General features: G+C 37.2%; 1 protein-coding gene across 1 annotated transcript in view; it reads right to left on the bottom strand.

Moving 5' to 3' along the window:
* Positions 1 to 1,757: 1,757 nt before the first annotated feature.
* The window catches only part of LOC126278196 (ethylmalonyl-CoA decarboxylase-like), a 56,241-nt gene continuing 38,255 nt past the window's right edge, over positions 1,758 to 19,743 (bottom strand). The window contains exons 2-4 of the mRNA XM_049978112.1: positions 4,676 to 4,890; positions 3,461 to 3,694; positions 1,758 to 2,533 (exon numbers count right to left, since the gene is read on the bottom strand). Coding sequence (XP_049834069.1) covers positions 2,085 to 2,533; positions 3,461 to 3,694; positions 4,676 to 4,890 — 898 coding nt within the window. The 3' untranslated portion in view covers positions 1,758 to 2,084. The remainder of the gene's footprint in view (positions 2,534 to 3,460; positions 3,695 to 4,675; positions 4,891 to 19,743) is intronic.

Genomic DNA, 19,743 nt, shown 5'->3' with positions numbered 1-19,743 from the left:
AACGTTTTATCAGACTTAGGAATACATCAGTTATATGTTGTTGTTGGACAGATTATATTTATCTGTTGTACAGTTTTCTGCTTATATAGTTGTTTTTGACCTTTCATTTTTAATTTCCCCCTTTTTTTATATAAACAAAACTTTTCAGTTGTTTGGTCTCTTTTAAGAATCCAAATTTAGATATTTTATTCAGTCCAGTCAAAGCTTGAAATTGGTGTCAAAACCACTGAATGTATAATCCTGAAAATTTTTATGAAGTTAAATGATTATTTTTTCCTTCAGTTATGGCACAGGTTCTATAAAATTGTGTGCCATTTTAATCTCGAATATGTGACTACAAGTGGTTTGGAGATCATAATAATGTTATGTTAAGATAAATTGCAAATTTGGAAAAGAATTCATTTATAAATTAGAATAATTTACCCATAATATTTATAAATTTTAACAGTCTGCTTGTTCATAATGCAACACTGAATTGAAACTAGTCAGTCCAATAATACATGTAATGTAAAAAAGAAATGAAATGACCATGTTATAAATATATACATATATATATTTATATATATAACTATTAAAGACTTTATAAATGAATTGGTTTCTTTATATTTCCTAAAGATAATGCCCTGTTTGAAAATAAGAGAGTGGAAATTTATTCCATATTTTTCGGATGAATACTGTCCTTTATTACAAAAAGAAAACAATGTGCTTCTTTGGTATACAATAATGATATCCTACACACTGTAAGCTTTATCTTATCATTGCTTATGTCAGATACATCCCCCATCCCTGGGCTTCACCTCATTTATTTATCAACACACAACAGGACTTTAATTCAGTATCATATTACTAGGAAGATCTATAATATGCTTTTAAGATCCTATTTCTTCCCATGCTATTTGCAGTGGTGTGATTTAAAGAGCTTAAAATAGAAACAGCTTTCTTTCCAAAAAATTTTACACCTATAAACTAAAATTTACCATCTCTTCCTCTTGCTTCATATTCAGCATTAAGTGAATTTTAAAATCTACGTATCGGTGATTTCCGACTACCCACTAGAAAGTTCTTACAAGGATTTCACTAGTCATTTGATTTAAGAGTAAAAGTGTAAGTGTTGCACCCAAGTCATATCCTGTAAGGTGTTGCATTTAACTATGTTGATACTTGGTCTCGAGGTTCTTTGGTACAGCTGAGTTCTTGCAGTGAGTCATAGTACAAAAAACACTTTTTGCTTTAATCAGATTCATAGTGCACAGTTAAGTGTCTTACTGATGTGTTTGACATTGTTCTTATTTTCATGCAAAACCTGAAAGCTTAGACAAATTAGACTTTCTGTAGCATTATTGAATAGAACTGAAGAACCTCAAGACCAAGGATTACTTATGCCATAGTGTTTCAAACCCTTGTGTTGACTGCTGTACCAATTACCATTCAGTTTTTACAGTGTATGTGCTACCGTAGTTTTCCTTCTCTTGACGTTCTGTTATTGTACAAACTGAAATACTCATTATTTTAAGGAATGCAAATATTTGTTGAAATATATCAGTGCTATGTAATAGCTCCTTTTTTAAAAAAGAAAAAAAGGCAAAACAAAAAGTGCCAGTGCCATTGTGAAACTAAATAAATAAAAACTGTTATCTGTTATGTGACCTGTATTAATTACAAGTATGTTTAGTATATATTAATGATGTAGTTGTATAACAATCCATTCTAACAAAGAGGAAAACAAAGTTAAATTATAAAGAATGAGATAAATATCCTTTTACATTTATGTAATATATCTTCAAAATGAATTGTGGGAGTGTACTAAATAACAGATTAAAGAATATTATTTTCATACAGTGTAAAATAGTATGCGCAAAGAACAGTACGGAAGTTTTTGGCACCAAAACAGAGAGAAAAAGTGTAAGCTTAATAACTTTTTAGTTAGGTTATCTTTTCTAATGGTACTATCATTAAGCCTTCATATACTTAAACTTAAGTTATCTGGATGCAATACACACGTGGGTGTCACAAAAACAAAACAAGCATCAAAACTGTTGCATAGTTTCGTAGCGAAGTGTAATACTGTGAAGCAGTTCTTAATCTTACAGTTTGTGTTTCACATTTCTTTGGAGAGCAAGCTTATTTGCTGGTCCTCCCCACAATGGAGCAAAAATTCTTCTTTCAACTGGAAGTGAAGTTTTGTATGCCAACTCTCTAACATTTCTGATTGCTGCCTTCATTGCATGAATAACTTCAGGATCACTTCGTGTTCGTGCCTTTAACCATTCTCTTGCATCATCTAGCGGATTATCATCACTGATAATGGCATCTATGATTCCAGTCTGTATGCCTTTAGATGGAGTCACTATTTGTGAAGACGAGATTAAGTCAAGGGCCTTGTGACACCCTACAACATCTGCAAGCCATGTAACTCCACCCCAGGCTGGAATAATTCCCATGCGGCCATGAACAAATCCTATTCCAGCTGCACTTGTACTTGCAAGACGAAAGTCACAGGCTGCTGCTAGTTCTGCACCTCCACCCAAGGCACCTAGAAAGTTAATGTCCGGATAAGTATTAATCTGGTTGGTTCTGTAAATATTCAACTTTCTTACGTCTACATATTTACTCTGCAAACCACAGTATGGTGTGCAGCTGAGGGTATCTAGTGTGCCATTAGTGAGGCAAAATACAACTGAACTATTTGCTGAAGGTTGTTTTTTAATATATTTGCACATAAGCAATCTTTACATTCAAAATTATTGCATTGCAGCTTCATCTGCAAATCTGAAATGAAAGATTATGATGTTTCTGTAATTATAATGTTTCTGAAAATAATGAAATTTGTGTATATTTCACAGACAAAATATCATTTTTGTAACGTGAAAAGAATTTCATTTTGTACAGAGGTGAAAATAGTGTTGGGCTGTGTTACATGTACCGGTATGTAACTTGCTTCAAGGCTTCTTTTTAGGGGACAGGCCAGGGGGAACATATGCACCACAGATTCATGGTTAACAGTTTAACAATCACCTATATTGTTTCTAATTGATTCTTGACTCATATTTAGCCGAGTGCAGACATTTGGCTTGTATCTCACCCAAATTCACCATATATAAGACATCAAAATACAATATATTGTTGTACTTGGGACTGTTGCCATTAAACTATGGAAATCGCTGCCAAAGCTGTGCAGAGTAAGCTCATTAAATGTGATGACTCCATTTTAAGGCCCGAAAATAACGCATATGTATCAGCAAAGGTGTGAGGAGAAAATAAGCCATTAGGATATCTCCAATTACCTCATTTTTTAGTGTAAGTTACCAGTCATAAAGCAGCAGCTTTGTGGGTGTAATAATTATGATACTTTTTTTCATATTTACTAAATATATCACAGAATACCTGCAATTTTAATTAGAAGTGCAAAAGTTATTCTGAAATAATTCAATATCATATTTGATTTTTGTGTGATTCGGACCTGCTCCTTCTATTACTGCAACTGTCATGATTGGCAGGTTGTGTAGCCTGTGGAGAGTATTTGTCATAATTGTTGCCATCTGAAATCCTGCATGAGGATTACAATTTTCTCGAGCAAAGCTGAGGTCTCCACCAGAACAAAAATGCCCTTCTGCACCATACAGGATGAGCCCTTTTCCAGTTTTCCATTTCTCAATTTCAGTAACTGCATTATGGAGCTCAACCATCATTTTGCCTGCAAGAAGAATGAAACAGGTAATCTCTAGTAATCACATTCTAATTGCAAGTGCAACTTAAAGTAAACTAAAGGAGAACATGTGAAATAGGTCATATTTAGATGATGATCCTTTCACGATAAAGGATCGAGATACTTTGCCTGCATCTCACTTAGTAACTGAAAGTGTTTGCCATTGTTAGAGGACAGTTCACGTTTGTTCAGCTAGTGTACTTCAAATAGGTTTAGAAGAAATTAACTCCACCATTTTATTACTACTTTCCACAATATTGTGAAGTCCCTGTCTGCTATGAAAAATGTCAAACATTATAAAAAAAAGACATGTTCTTTCTTTTACATATTAAGTCTTGGAATGGAACTATAGAACATCATAAGCTGATTTCAGAGTACAATATTGTTGCAAATTAGATTAAAGTTGGACTATTTAGTGTGTTTGGATTTAGTCGTATGTATATCACAAATGCGTCATCAGTACAAGTTGTTAGAATTGATATCATACCTGCAAAGCAGTTTGTGCAGTGCAGGACACTGCTTACACTATTCATTACATTGCCAATGTCAGTTCGTACACTCCTCAAAAAGCTATGGGTAATAGTTTGTAATTGCTGCAAAAGTTACAAGGTAGATGTGCTCTTGATTTTTTTTTTTTTAAATATAGCACCTAGCCTGCTTTTAATCTCTGGGCCGTGGCTAGCCTTCTTATTTAAGCTTGAGAAGTCTACACACTTTTGCTGTCTATCATATCCATTTTTTAACCAAATGGAGAAATCCCATAACCTAGAAATGCTTAATTTATCAGGCATGATAAATCATCTTGTCCTGCTCATTGCGCTGATAATTATTTTGTCTTATCTTTTTTCTCGAAGGTTTTATTTTACTATTGTAACATAGGTGTTTGAGGTTTTATTTAGCTACAAATATGGGCTGCAAAATGGTGCTAAGAGTAATTATCCAAGATTTCATTAGTATCAGCATTCTTACCACTAAAAGCATTTCTTTTCTGTGGATTATTTATACATATCATCACTAATCCTGTTGTTTCATCTTTTTCCATTGTTATATTTCCACCTCCATTCTCTGATAAACTCAAAATGATTGTTGTCATGTCCTCTTCTGGCCCTGTATAATAATTAACATATCTTGTATCAGGGCCTTTATTTTGCTTTTTTAACATCCCTAGACTTTTTGCAATAGACCTGAAACAATTTCAGAAATTATAAATCATGTTATATGTATCAAAACTATTAATACATTGCCGTAAATGAAGCCAAATTTATAGTTTATTTTTATAGTGAAAACTATATACTGGTACAATATTTGTTGTGGAACAAAATATCAATCTTCTGAATGATCTGAAGTAGTGTAATACAATTTCCCTCCATTGGTAACTTCTTCACAATTTTTCCCTCTAAGGCTTCCTTTAATATCATGGAAGCTATTGTGTGATGTCTCTAGACATGTGCTATCATACTGTCCTTTCTTATAATTAGTGTTCCACATATTCCTTTGGTCTTCGATTTGTGGAGAAACCCTTCATTTCTCATCAATCCAGTTAATTTTCAGCATTCTCAAGTCATACAATGTCTCAAATGCTATTATTCACGAAGTTTCCAGTTTTCCAATGGTCTATGATTCACTTACGTACAATGTCGTGCTCCAGGTGTATGTGGTTTGTTCAGAAAATTCCGGAACTTTGTCCACAAAATTTTTCTGTGCTTACCTTTCACTTATTGTGCATTGTCTCCTTCAAAGTACTCTCCTTTACAATTGAAACACTGCTTCCAATGCCATTTCCATTTGCAAAAGTGGTCGTGGTACCCCTCTTGCTGGATCGTGTGAAATGATTCCTGTTAATTTTCTTTTATCTCATCTATTGTTGCAAATCTTTGTCCTTTCAACAGAGTTTTCAATTTTGGAAATAATAAAAAGTCCATAGCGACCAGGTCTGGAGAGTAAGGAGGGTGAGGCAGCACAGTGATTTTGTTTTTTGCGCAGTAGTCGTGCACCAATAGAGATTAACATGCGTGTGCATTATCGTGATGCAAGAGCCGTGAATTGTCCTGTCACATTTCAGACCGTTTCTTTCTCACATTTTCTCACAGCCATCACAACATGTCCCAATATTACCTTTAATTAATAGTTTGTGCCTGTGGTACGAATTTATGATGAACTAGTCTTTCAGAGTCATGGAAACTATTGGCAGCATGGCTTTGACATTTGACCTGACCTGACGAGATTTTTTTTTTGGCCTTGATGAACCTTTCCCGACCAACTGTGATGACTGTACCTTGGTATCAACATCATAACCATAGACTCACATCTCAGCACCAGTTCTGATTCTCTTAGGAAACATCTCATTCTCATGTGCATGTTCCAAAAGCTTTTCCATGATTGTGAGATGTGGTCTTTCTGGTCTTGACTCATGAGCCATGGGACAAACTTGCTGGCAGTATGATGCATTCGAAAATCTGTCAGGATTTCATAATATAATGCTACTGAATTTTTACATTCTTCTGTAGTACCTTGGACAATCAGTGTTCGATTGGCATACACTATTTCATTGATGTTCCAGAGGTGAGCATCATCAGTAGACTTCGAAGGGTGTCCTGAATGAGAGAGATGCTTAACTTCTGTCCAGCCGTTTTTCAGCCATGTGAACCATTCATAACACTGAGTAGGGCTTAAGTACTCATCACTGTAGGTTTCCTGCAGCATTTGGTGTGTGTCTGTATAGGTTTTCTTGAGTTTTACACCAAATGCAATGCAGACTTGTTGCTCCTCTAACTCTGCCATCTCAAAATTTGCAATGTGTGCGACATAACGTTCTACTCAGTAAAGCACTGAACAATGATTAACGAACAGCAATTATGTATTAAACACAGGACTGTGCAGAGATGCTAACCGCATTTCACTCCAATACACCAATGGCGTGAAATTACAAATGTTCTGCAATTTTTTGAACTGACCTTGTACATTAATAGAAATTTCTTTCCCAAATTAACACCAGTGTTTGATACTAGTAGACTTTAGGCTAAGATTGTTCTCTTTGCCTACTTTAACTAGCTTCATATGTCTTGTTTGCTTTATTCGTCATTTATTATTTTGCCTCCAAAACAGCAGAGTTCCTTCACTTTGTCTAGTTCATGGACTCCAATTTCTTTATTAATTCTGTCACTAATTGAATTTCTGCTGTACTTCTCAGTACTTTCATCTTTCTTTAGTTTACTCTGAATCCGTATTCTGTGCTCACTAGACTGTCCCTTCCCTTCTGAAAGTCCTGTAATACTTACTCACTTTCACTAATGATATAACTGTCATCATCAAAAATTATGATACTCTTGTCTGGTTTGCAGCCTTATTCTTCAAATCAACACAATATTTTGACAGTCCACTTGGCAATATCTCCAGGCGAGATGCTTCTGTTGCTTAATCTCAGCAACAGCAGCACTTCATCTGAATATGACTCCAGGTGGACTATCTGAATTTTGTATCAACTTGACTTGAAGGTCCAGTGTAAACCCAAGAAGAGTATCACAAATTAGTTAGGAAGTTACAGGTTCCATGGATCATTTGAATGATTCTTTTATCTCTCTCTCTCTCTCTCTCTCTCTCTCTCTCTCTCTCTCTCTCTCACACACACACACACACACACACACACACACACACACACACACACAGCTGCTTGGGTAAATGGGTATGGTGAGAGGTCATGAAAGGATGCATTAGGCGAGGGAGAGGTAGTTAGATAGTATGAAACAGATCTTTCTACAGATGAACTAATGACTGCAGAGAATAGAGCATATAAGAGGGAGGGGAGGAAGAGGAAAGGAGATAAAGAGGAAGACAGGGAGGGAAGAGAGAAAGGGAGAGGAGTTGAAAAGGCGGAGAGAGCTCCTGTCCTCCTTACTCTCTTTTCCACCTCTCACCCTTTTTCACTTCTGTCCCTCTTTATCTCCTTTCCTCCCCTTCCTCTATGTACCTGTTGTATGCTCTACCTTCTGAACTCCTTTCATCTTGTTGTGCAGTTGCTGATTCAACTATCAAAAGGCTGCCTCACACTACTGCGCTATCCCATCCTCACCTTGTGCATCATTCCCCACCTCCATCTACCCAGGCTACTGCCTTCAATAATCAACAGTCAATCTGCAAGTGAGTATGAGCATTTGGATGTCCATGTGGTTGTGTGTGTGAATGTGATTGTGTGTACATTTGCTAGAGAAAGAGCCAGAGATTGAAAGCTAGTATAAATATAGTATTCTGTTGAGTGCTTTTGTGTGCCACACATCTGTCAGCTTTTGGTGAGTAGTTGCGTTTCCTGTATTTTATATATTATTCCATACAGAAATTTCTTTTATTTAAATGATTAGTGTTAACATTAATGAACACGATACTTTTTATCCCTCTCATGCAAGTACTCTTAAAAACTAGTTCTCTCTTCTTTTCCTTTTTTCCAGGGTGCCAATTTTGAACAGAAATTCATCCATGTAATAGGATGAGGTGCTAAGGAAAAATAATTTTAGGTTAGACTTAAAATTTGCTTTGCTATCTGTCAGACATTTTATGTTATCGGGCGAATGATTAAAATTATAATAATGGATGATAAAGATCATTCTTTCTTCTAGCATTGTTGAAATCCTCAGCTTGTGATGTATTATTTATGATTAATTTCATTACTATGTATATGTATTGTAATAGTGCAGTTATAATGCTCAATTCCTTGTAGAGGTTCCTACAGGACGGTGGCAGGTGAACACTATGAATTATTCTTATTGATTGCTCTCTTTTGTGCAGTCAGTGCTTTATTAGTAAGTGGTGATATCAGCAATGTAGGAAAAGACAAATAGCTTCTTACCATAGAGGTGATATGACAAGTTGCAGACAGGCACAATTAAAAGACACAAAAATCTTTCGGCCACAGCTTTCACAGCAAAAGAGAAACGCACACCATTCATACATATTAGCAAGCTCATCTCACACACACATGACTGCCAATTCTGGCAGCTCAGGCCAGAATGCAACTATCACATGTGATGGAAGCAGCAGTCTGGAAGTGGCGGGGAAGGGAAGGTATAGTAGTATACAGGTGGTGGGGAGGAATGCTGTCTGGCAACGTGTGCTGGGACTAGAATGCCAACAGGCACAGCGGCAGGAGGTTGTGTGGCATCTTACTTGTAGACAGAGGTTTCACAACTGTTGTTATGAATCACAGTGGCCACCTGGCAGTAGGCTTCACCAATTATCTGACTACTCCAACTATAAACTCTGCCAGTGTGTGGTCCTATCCCAGAAGTCCAACACAACTTCCATCCCTGCTTAAAGCCTTGGGCCCTTCCCAGAACTTCTCCCCCGAAACCATTTCCGTCCTCACCCCTATGACATCCCACACACCCACTTTCTACGTGCTGCCCAAAATCCCCAAATCAAACAATCCTGGACACCCCATTATGTCTGGTTATTGCCCTCACTGAAAGAATTTCGGCTGTCGTTGACCAACACTCCAACCAATTGCCCGTAATGTGGTCTCTCATGTCAAATATACCAACCACTTCCTTCACTGACTCTCCACCAACCCCACCCCTTTACCTGCTGGATCCCTGCTTGTCACTGTTGATGCCACTTTGTTACACACCAACATACCTCATGCCCATGTTCTTACCCCTATTGAGCACTACCTTTCCCAACATCCTTCAGACTCCAAACCTGCTACCTCATTCCTCATACACTTACTAACTTTATCCTAATTCCTATTGTGGTTCAGGTTCATTGGTGATCCAGTGTGCCACCTTCCCAGATGTTGATGTCCTCCTCTCTGATAGCTCACTCTGCACCTCTGTCCATATTAAACCCACTACCCACCAACAGTATGTGCATTTCGATATCTGTCATCCCTTTCACACCAAAAAATCCTTCCCATACAGCCTGGCCACCTGGGGATGGCATATCTGCAGTGACAAGAACTCTCTTGCCCAGTATGCTGAGGGTCTCACGAAGTCCTTCACAGACAGGCACTGTCCCTCAGACCTAGTCTGCAAACAGATATCTCATGCTATTTCCCCTCACACCCCCAATCCTCCCACTACCTCCAAGAACCAGCCACAAAGAGTGCACCCTTCGTCACACAGTAACATCCTGCTATAGAATAACTGAACAACATTCTCTACCAGGACTTTGATTACCTATCATCATGACCTGAAATGAGAGACATCCTACCCAAGATCCTTCCCACTCTCTCCTAAACTGATGTTCCATCACCCACCCAACCTCCACAACATCCTTGTCCATAACTATGCCACTCCCAACCCCAACCCCTTGCCACAAAGAGGAGATCCCCATGCAAGACCTGCCCAATCCATCCACCCACCCAACACATTCTATTCCAGTTTTGTCACAAGTTTATCCCAGCCTGTCAGGGGCTGGGCCACCTGTGGAAGCAGCCTTGTCATTTACCAGTTCTGCTACAATCATTGCAGAACTTTTATATTTGTATGACTACCTGCTAAGTATCTGCCATTTGCCTAAAGGAATCAGCAACCCCTCAAATACTGAAGCCTCACGTGTTTGCATAATGTATAAGCCTCCCTAGGCTGCCTTGATCACATTAAGGAAGACAGATGGCAGGACAACTGCCACAAAAGGTGGCAGGGAGCTATTTCCTCCACCATGTCACTTGTTCAGAACTGGATCAGCAAAAATTCCTCCATGCCCCGGCTGTATTGGTTGGTGCAAGCCAACATGTTGGCAGTTAGCTCCATCTGAGCCAATTCATGCACCGGCTCTCAGCAGCCCATCAGTCAGAGTCCAGTCGCAAGCCACCGCAGCAGGGCATATGACTTTTCACTGATATCCCAAGTTGTACCTGTCAGCCAACTAAGCCAAACACTCGACCTCCATTATAAGGGTTATCAGTGGTACAGTCTTCACAGCCCACTACGTTTATTCACTGTGTGTTCCATTCATACGCCTGTTTGTGGATGAGAAGCTGTATTATTTTTTATTGAGAAGAATTTTCCTTTGCTATTACAAGGATTGGCACTATAGTAGTGGCAACTATTCATTTACAGCTTGTACAAAATAGATATGTTTCAAAGTTTTACTGACCTTCAAAGTAGTCACCAGCATTGTGTATAACCTGTTGTCAGCGATGTGGAAGTTGTAGGATACTCTTGTGCCACTTGTGATGACAGTTCAAGTGGTGCAGTCTATTGCCTGACGAATTTGTAGCAGTTCTGAAGCGAATGCCATGAAGTGTTTCCTTCAGTTTAGAAATTGAATTGAACTCACCAGGGCTTAAGCCAGGGGAGTGCAATAGGCGGTATAGTGCTTCACAGCCCCATCAGTCAAACAAATCAGTAACTGCTTGCATTGTATGTGCTTGAGCATTGTCCTGCAAAATGATGGTCAGGTCCTGCAGAAAGTGTCTTCACTTTTGTCTCTAAGCTGGTCGTAGGTTGTGTTCCAAAAATGAACAGCATAGAGACAAAAGTGATGACACTTTCTGCAGGACCAGACCATCATTTTGCAGGACAATGCTCAAGCACGTACAGAGCAAGCAGTTACTGATTTGTTTGACTGATGGGGCTGCGAAGCGTTATACCAACTACTGCACTTCCCTGACTTAAGCCCTCGTGTATTCAACTCGTTTTCTAAACTGAAGGAAACACTTCACGGCTTCACTACAAAATTTGTCGGACAATAGACTGCGCTGCTCAAACTGTCAACACAACTGGCACAAGAGTATTCTACAACTTCCACATCACTGACAACAGGCTATAAACAAAACTGCTGACTACTTTGAAGGTCAGTAAAACTTTGAATCACATATCTATTTTTTACAAGCTGTAAATAAATAGTTGCCACTGTTAAAGTTCCAACCCTCATAAATCTCTCTACTGGAATCATAATAAATCCTTTTTTTTCTTTTTTTCCTTCCCCTTGTGTCTTATTTCTTATCCAGCATCTCTCCATGGGAGATATAGCACTACCAACTAGCTGTCCACCAGGATGAATAGGCACTGCCAAACTGTGGCCAAGAGCAAAGTAGACCAACGTGTGGCACAGTGTGCAGCTGAACTAGCACACTTGATTCAGTGGCTGCTTCACTGCCAGAGCCATCTGGATCCTCCCCTCTGCCACCAGCTTTTCTGAACTGTGCAGATGTGAGTTATGCTTATAACACATTGCCTGTTCCCATAGTTATCGTGGCCTCAACCTAAGGTAACATACTGTCCCTGCATCCTTCACCTGACAGTTTCCATCTTCTCTTTCATATTATCTCCTCCCCTTTCTTGTCTCCCACCCTCTTTGTTCGCTGCCCTCTGCCAATGCACCTGCCCATCTTTCCCTGCTCCTCTCCTTTTTTCCCCACATCTCTGCCCCATAACTTTATGCTGCCCCTGTTGGCATTCTAGTCCCTGCACACTTCGCCAGACAGTGTTCCTCTCTGTCCCCACCGATACACTATTACTCCTTCCACACCCAGTCCAGACTGCTGCTTCTATCCCATTTGTGACAGTTGCATTCTGACCCCAGCTGCTGGAGTTGTCTGTCATTTGTAAGAGGTGTAGTTGCTTGTGTGTATGAATGGTGTGTGTTTCTCTTTTTCTGATGAAGGCTATGGCCGAAAGCTATGTGTAAGTGTCTTTTAACTGTGCCTGGCTGCAACTTAACAAGTCATTTTTATGGTACCTAGCAATCCATCTTTTCCTTCATTGTTGATATTTCTACCTGGAGTTTCTATTGTTTAGAAAGTGGTGAGTTACCCCAGAAAATTATTCCATAGACATTGTTGAGTGGAAATATGCAAAATGCCATTTGTTTTAAAGACTAGCAAGTGTTCTATGAGCAAAGGCAGCTGAACTTAATTGTTTGACAAGCTCAGTAACATGCTTTTAGTTTCTATAGATGTGAACTCAAGAATTTAGAGCATTATACCCTCTTTACTGACTCCTGTACTTGCACTACATAGGTTGCTGGTATGACACTATTACATTTAAAATCAAAATTTGTGGAGAGTCCATATTCAGACGAACAGTTAATAATTCCTTGAAGAACATCATTAACAATCTTTTTTCCATTGTTTTCTCTCCTGTAGTATTTTTTATAATATAGCGTCTTCTTTGACAAGTACTAATTTTGGTTTTTGTGTGTTAAAGTGCAAGGTCATTCACATTTATAAGGAATAGGAGTGAACTCAAAATTGAACCTTGTCTGACTCCCTTTGTGATTTCTCCCCACTCATTCAAATTTTCTATCCTTTCAGAATTGTTTGAGTTATTCAGCACAACTTTTTGCATTCTGTTAAGTATGATGTCAACTAGTTGTATGAAAAGTTATCAATTGTATAAGACTTTTCTAAAAGTGTAACATGATCTATTCGATCAAACCACCTTAGAACAATCACAAAAAATACAAACTGATGATATTTTATTACTTACGGCTTGTAATATTTGGTGAGTGAATGTATAAAAAGGAGTCTCATTCAAGCAACTGTGATGCTAAGTAAATTGTTTCTACTCAAATGTGAGTCTACTCTTAAGTATATTACTTTTTCGAATATTTTGGAAAAAGATGTCAGTAAGGAAATTGGAGGATACTTCTTTATGTCTTCTTGTTACCTTTCATACAAAGAGGTTTAACATTGTACATTTTAATCTGTCTGGAAAGATTCCCTCAACAATCACTTAGGGCATTACTTATTAAGTTAGAACAATTTTTCAGAATTCGTCTGAAATTTCATCAACACCATATGAGCTTTTGTTGTTTAGAATATTTATAATTAATTTCAGTGAAGGATGTTAGTATTATTTCTAGATGCTTAAAGTTTTGTGGAATGACATTTTAATGCATTCTCTTGCTACATTAACTGAACCATTTAATCATACTTTTTCAGCTTCATTTGGAACACGATTGTTAAAAGTACTCACAACACATGAATTATCAGTCACAACATAGTTTAGTTTATTTGTTATGGTATCTTGTACATCGCCTAGCTGCCCTGTCTCCTGTTTGACAACATCCCATGAAATTTTAATCTTATTATCTGCATCATTAATTTCTGTTAGTACAAACATACTTCTTGACATTCTAATTGGTCTTTGTACAAATTTCCCTCTTCAAGTTATTCTCCCAGAATAGCTTAACAAGTTCATAGAAAATTATCAGTCATATTTATTCACCCTGAATGTTCATCCCATTTCTGAACTTTTCTTTTATTTCCTTCACTGCTTCCTCAATGTATGGTCTGAGCAGAAGAGAAGAAAGACTGCTTCCTTGCTTTACTCTTTTTAATCTGAGCACTTCTCTCATTTTCCATTCTTTTTCTCAAATAAATGTTGTATGCTAATTTACAACTAGGTAATTGGGACACTATTAAGTGCTTAACATTCCCAAACTGAGGGAAGCAATGTATTGATGATAATAAAGCAAGTAATCCATAAATTAAATCTGTATTTATAGAGATTTTTTTAGGTTTATATAACAAACACAAACATTATTTTCAAAATCAAATGTCACATTATTTGATGAAAACTATGAGGACTGGAGGAAATACTGCTCATCAGATGTTGAGTCTGATCACGGATTAAAATAAGTGTTGTGTGACATGTGGTCAAGGGAACTACGATGACTTTCAGTGACACGGATGTTGACAATGAAATTTATTTTTTGACAGTCTGCATACATCTGGTAAGTGTAAGTTGTTTAAAATTTGTGTTTAGTTCATTTTAATGGCAAATTTCCTTGTGTATGTGACTCCTTATAAATATCTATCTCTTTCTTGCATTTTAACCACAAATACAGACAAGAAACTTGCCTATAATAAATGCAAAGGTGTTGTTTGTGCATGAAAATATGATTCACACTCTTGTAAATACTGTGTTGTATCTGATCTTCAATGTCAAACAAGTAGTGGTGTTTCTGATGCCCACTAAACATTGGAAGATGTCTTTACACTGACACACTGTAGCAAAGTCTATATTTCTGAATAAGACCTTCACCTACTTTTGGAATGCTTGTGCCATTCTTTATTCAACAATTCCATGAATAAAGCTCTCAGTTTTCTTAAGAAAGTGCTGGCTGCGATTTCAGAATGACTAAATTCTCTGTTGTGCTTGGCTTCCTTTAACCAAAACATCTACCATTTTGAAATTTTTTTGATATGTTGTGCTCCAAAAGCAAAGCTCCACATTCTGGCCCAGGCACCCAAATTGGAAGCTACCGGCCACCATGTCATCCTCTGCTAATAGTGTCATTTGGATGCAGAATGGACGGTTATGGAGTCAGCACATCGCTTTCCTGGTCATTGTTAGATTTCTAGATCTTGAAGCCACTACTTCTTACTCAGATAGCTCCTCAATTGGCATCACAAGGCTGAGTGCAACCCATTCCAGTCCTCTCACCAAGGTAAAGTCCATGGCAGCACTCTGAGTAGCAATCTGACATCCTGACCACTGAGCTACAGAAGTAGACTGATGCTACAAAACTGCAGCATATTTTAGGAAGATTGTGTTTGAAAAAACACTTGACAGCTGCTTAATGAATCTCTTTAATTGTGCCACCAGTTTAAACTGACCTATTGATGATTTTGTCATAACATTAGCTGTTCATGTATTCCACGTGCAAGATGATAATTGTTTCTTCACCTGTGTAAATGCTTTACAGTAGTAAGTTCTTATCTGTGATACAACATGATATGATCAATTCCTTCTCCTACAGTATGGCTGTAATCAGGCCGAAAAACTTCTCCTTGGCATATGTACAAGAACATCCTAAAAATTTGTGCCTTTGAGTTTTGTATGTGAAAACTCTTAAAGCTTTTTAAATAAAACAAACATTATTAACATTCTACATCTTTATTCTTCAAGTCTACATATTTATTTCTCAGCTAGCAATGAACATGTTTCTCATGATGAGGCATCAGTTTTTTGATACTGTCACTGTTGAGTGTTCAACTTTTTTGACAGAGCTACAGCCTCACATCTACTTGCACAGCTTCATAACTATCAAAGTAAAGTTCTCGAAGATGTTCTTTAAGTTTTGGAAAGTCACCTGTGGCATCATTTGAAATGTAGGGAGGATGACTGATGACAGTGAACCCAAGCTGTGGCACTGTTGGAGATACTGCAGCTCTCGTGTTTAGTCTTGCATTCTGATGATGAAGCAGAGTGTACTCCCATGTGTGGACGAACTCTTCAATTTTTAAACTCGAATACAGCGTGCTGTTTCTCAGGCACTGCCCTAGTTACATTACACACTGTGCCCCCTATTTGCAGAGGGCTGCAAATATGTAGACATGAAGTAATACATATGTAGTGTGTTAATTATGTCTGTTTTATTTAAAAAGTTTTAAGTGTTTTCACGTAAAAAATTCAGATGTGTTACTTTTCATTATCCCCTCATATGTATAGTCAACTGTGACTTCAGTACTGACTATTCTGTCTCAAGTTTAAATCATATAAGATCAAATGTATCTCTAAATTTCTTTGAGTTGTCAGATATGAACAAATATACAGATTGAACATACATGTGATTGTCAGTAAACAGCTTAACTTGAAAAATCAACACCTACTCCAGCACTTCTACATTGGTTTCAAATGCCAGAAAATGTTGAATAATGAGGTGTACATGTCACATATTGCATCACCTGAAATGTATTACTTTCAGCTCTAGTTAGCAATTTCAGAGTGCTCACCATCACATGTTATCACATCAGATTAAACTGTTTACTGATGTCCATTACATAAAAAAAAAACTTGAAATAGAATTTCTTCTGTAGTGGCAAATCCAAGGATTGGTTTGCAACAGCTACAATGGCAGCTTGTCTCCATTCTGCGCGTCTTTCAGCGTTTCTCTTAATTTCTTTATAGGTGTTACATATCACATTTTTCACGATTTTATCCATGTAACTGAGCCGTGGTCTTCCTCTTGGTCTTTTTCCCTTGACATATCCCTCTATGATTGTATTCAGGAGTCCTTTATGTCTTAATAGATGGCCTGTAAATTGCACTCTTCCTTTAACAATGAAACTCCAGAAGCTTCTCTTCTCACCTGCTCTTTCCAGAACCACTTCGTTTGTGACTTTGTCTATACATTTTATTTTGAGCATGCTTCTATAGCACCACATTTCAAAGAATTTAGCTTCTGGTCTTCCTCTTTCCCGAGAGTCCATGTTTCACACCCATAGCATGCCACACTCCACACACACGATTTGAAAAATCTTTTCCTGATTTCAAGGCTGATGCTCTTAGATGTTAATATGTTTTTCTTCTTTTTAAAAGCAGCCTTTGCTTGAGCTATTCTACTTCTCACTTCTGCCTTGCTCCTTCCATCCCTGGTAATATTACTGCCCAGATAAGTAAATTTATCAACTTGTTCAAGCAGTTCATTGCCTACATGAACTTGGACTTTCACTTGATCTTCTTTGTCGCATGCCATTACTTTTGTTTTTGCTTTATTAATTCTCATATTATATTCTTCACCCATAACTTTATCCATTCTATTCAGTAGGACTACAAGATCTTCTTCACTTTCAGCTAGGACAGCTATATCATTGGCATATCTTATCATATCTATAGAATGATAGAATTACCAGTATAAAAATCACGATGTGCTAACATGCATATGTTAGGGTGATGTTTTGTACCCTGATTAAGATCTAGTGGATCGAAACCAATAGCAAAATAGATTCAGTTACCAACTGTCAGCATGTTATCCAATGTGATTTTTATAATGTACAATTTTTGTTCCTTTAATACCATTACATGACTTCATCCAACAGAGACAGACCTATTGGTGATTTTGTCATAACGTAAGCAGTTCCTGTATGTCACATGGAAGATGTTGAGTCTTTCTTTGGCTGTGTGAATGCTTTAGGTTAGTAATCCCTTATCTGTGATACAGTATTATTATGTTCAGTTCCTTCTTTTGTTAGGAAGCATACTGAGGATCATATAAGATGACTGTCAACTCTGCTTTTAGAGTAGAAGCTATAATGTTTGCTGATGAAGCAAACATATTGGCGAACAGCCCAGACGCTTTCATGCCAGGTGCAGCTGGGAGAATCATAGAACAGGCTTACAGCTGGTTCACAGCAAGTAGTTTCACCCTTAATCTTGCAGGAGCTCATATTATGCAATTCTACACAGTGCCTTACAGGTACCATAAGTGGAGATTAGTGGGTGTTCATTGGGAATGCTTCACATGTGAACTTCCTAGGTATCCAGATAGATGATAGGACGGGATGGTACCAGCTCGTTGATGTCTTTCCTTTTTTTAATGCAAAGGAATCTGTCAGGCATATTTAAAGGTATTGTTTTATTCAATTTGGGCATTATGACTGCAAGACATTATTTTTAGGCCGCTCTATAATACACTGGGTAATTATTGGAACAACCATAATACACCTACATAGAGAGCTTGATCAAATTAATGTCCTTAATAGTTAATTCCATCCTTTCTGTTTATGACATTGATGGTACCAGCACCTCAAGTAGAAGGAAGTCTAGCTACCACATTTCCTACCAGCTGGCACTATTAATATCATAAGCATGAAGGAAGGAATTCATTACCATGGACATTGATTTCATCATGATGTCCATCAAAGTGAATTAAGGCGATTATATGGTTATCAATATGATTACCCAGTTTATAATAGAGAAGTCTGAAGATGGTGCAACCTGAAATTGATAACAAATAGGGCAAGGCCTTTAAATAAAACTTAAGGATTCAGTCAACTTGAGAAGAATGTAAAGTACAGCTGGCGTCACCTAGTCTACACGAAGCATGTTGAGGAGTTGATCTGAGAGTTCAGTTCTGCCTGCTTTGTGTGTGGAGATCTCTCTTATTGTGTTGACTTGCAGACTGTATTGCTGGTGTGCTTTGCACACTTTCATACTGTGCTGTGGTACGGTCTACTGAGGCAGTGCAGATGAGGTGAAAGGAGTGTCTATTCTACAGGGGAGTGTTATGCAAATATTGTGTGCGGTTGGCAACTGAGCATCTCACAGAATTCTTTTGGGAAACCTTGGGATTCTTACACTTACATGCTGATACATGTTTCTCCTATTCCTAGTTGTATCAGTGGTTAATAATGGGAGTGAATTTGTTAAAATAAACTAGAGCATTATTGCTATAAAATAATTAATCTGTAGATATTCTGTATAGAAAAAAAATCACGATTTTTACATATCTTTTATTGCAACTGAAAGCTTATAGAAATGGGTTTTTCACCATTATATTATGTATCTAGAGCTTATGTGTGAAATATAATATTGTAAGACATCAGAAATGTATACTGTTAAACTAATTCAATAAAATGAGTTTCCTGAAGATTTTGATTTTTGTAGATGTTGACTTCAGTGATTACAGTTCTCACTTTATCAAAATATTTGGGCCCAAAAATGTAAGTTTCACTTAACTGTAATATGTGTATTAGAAAATCTTAACTTCATCAGTTTAAGAGACAGGCAGTAATAATATGCATAAAGTTGCATAAATGCTTTGTCTGAAGTATTGGATAAAATCAGTAGCTGAGCAGTAAAAAAAAATGCTTTTTTCAAAGTAACTATTGTTTTCCTGATAAACATATATAAAATAATTCAGAAGTAATTGCCGTAATTATCAGTGTGAGTAGATGACCACTATTAATAATAACTTAGAAGAAGAAGCAAGAAGTGATTGCTTCTGTCAGATGCCTCACTTGTTCAACACCCTGGATTGTTCACCTTCATGATGGGGATTTACAGATAATGATGTGAGACTTTATTTTATTTTATTTTATTTATTTACTTAGAATCCTTGTATCTCATCATTATCAAATGTTACATTATTTGTCATAATGATCTTACGTCTGTAATAGGACATGAAAGATTTACAGTTATATGTTGGCTTCTTATGTACAACATGAAATCATACACATAGAGCAGTCAAATACACTAAATTAGAATAATAAATGAATACAATTCATTTTTCAAATTAGCGTTTTGGGTCACTATGACAAAGGAAATAATCTGCTCTGTTTTGAATGCTGATGATTTAAGTATTCCTTGGCACTA

Source organism: Schistocerca gregaria, chromosome 6 (genome assembly GCF_023897955.1).
Source record: "Schistocerca gregaria isolate iqSchGreg1 chromosome 6, iqSchGreg1.2, whole genome shotgun sequence".
NCBI lineage: Eukaryota > Metazoa > Arthropoda > Insecta > Orthoptera > Acrididae > Schistocerca > Schistocerca gregaria.
The sequence above is the reverse complement of the archived record's forward strand: the minus strand, read 5'-3'. Positions and strand labels throughout refer to the sequence as shown.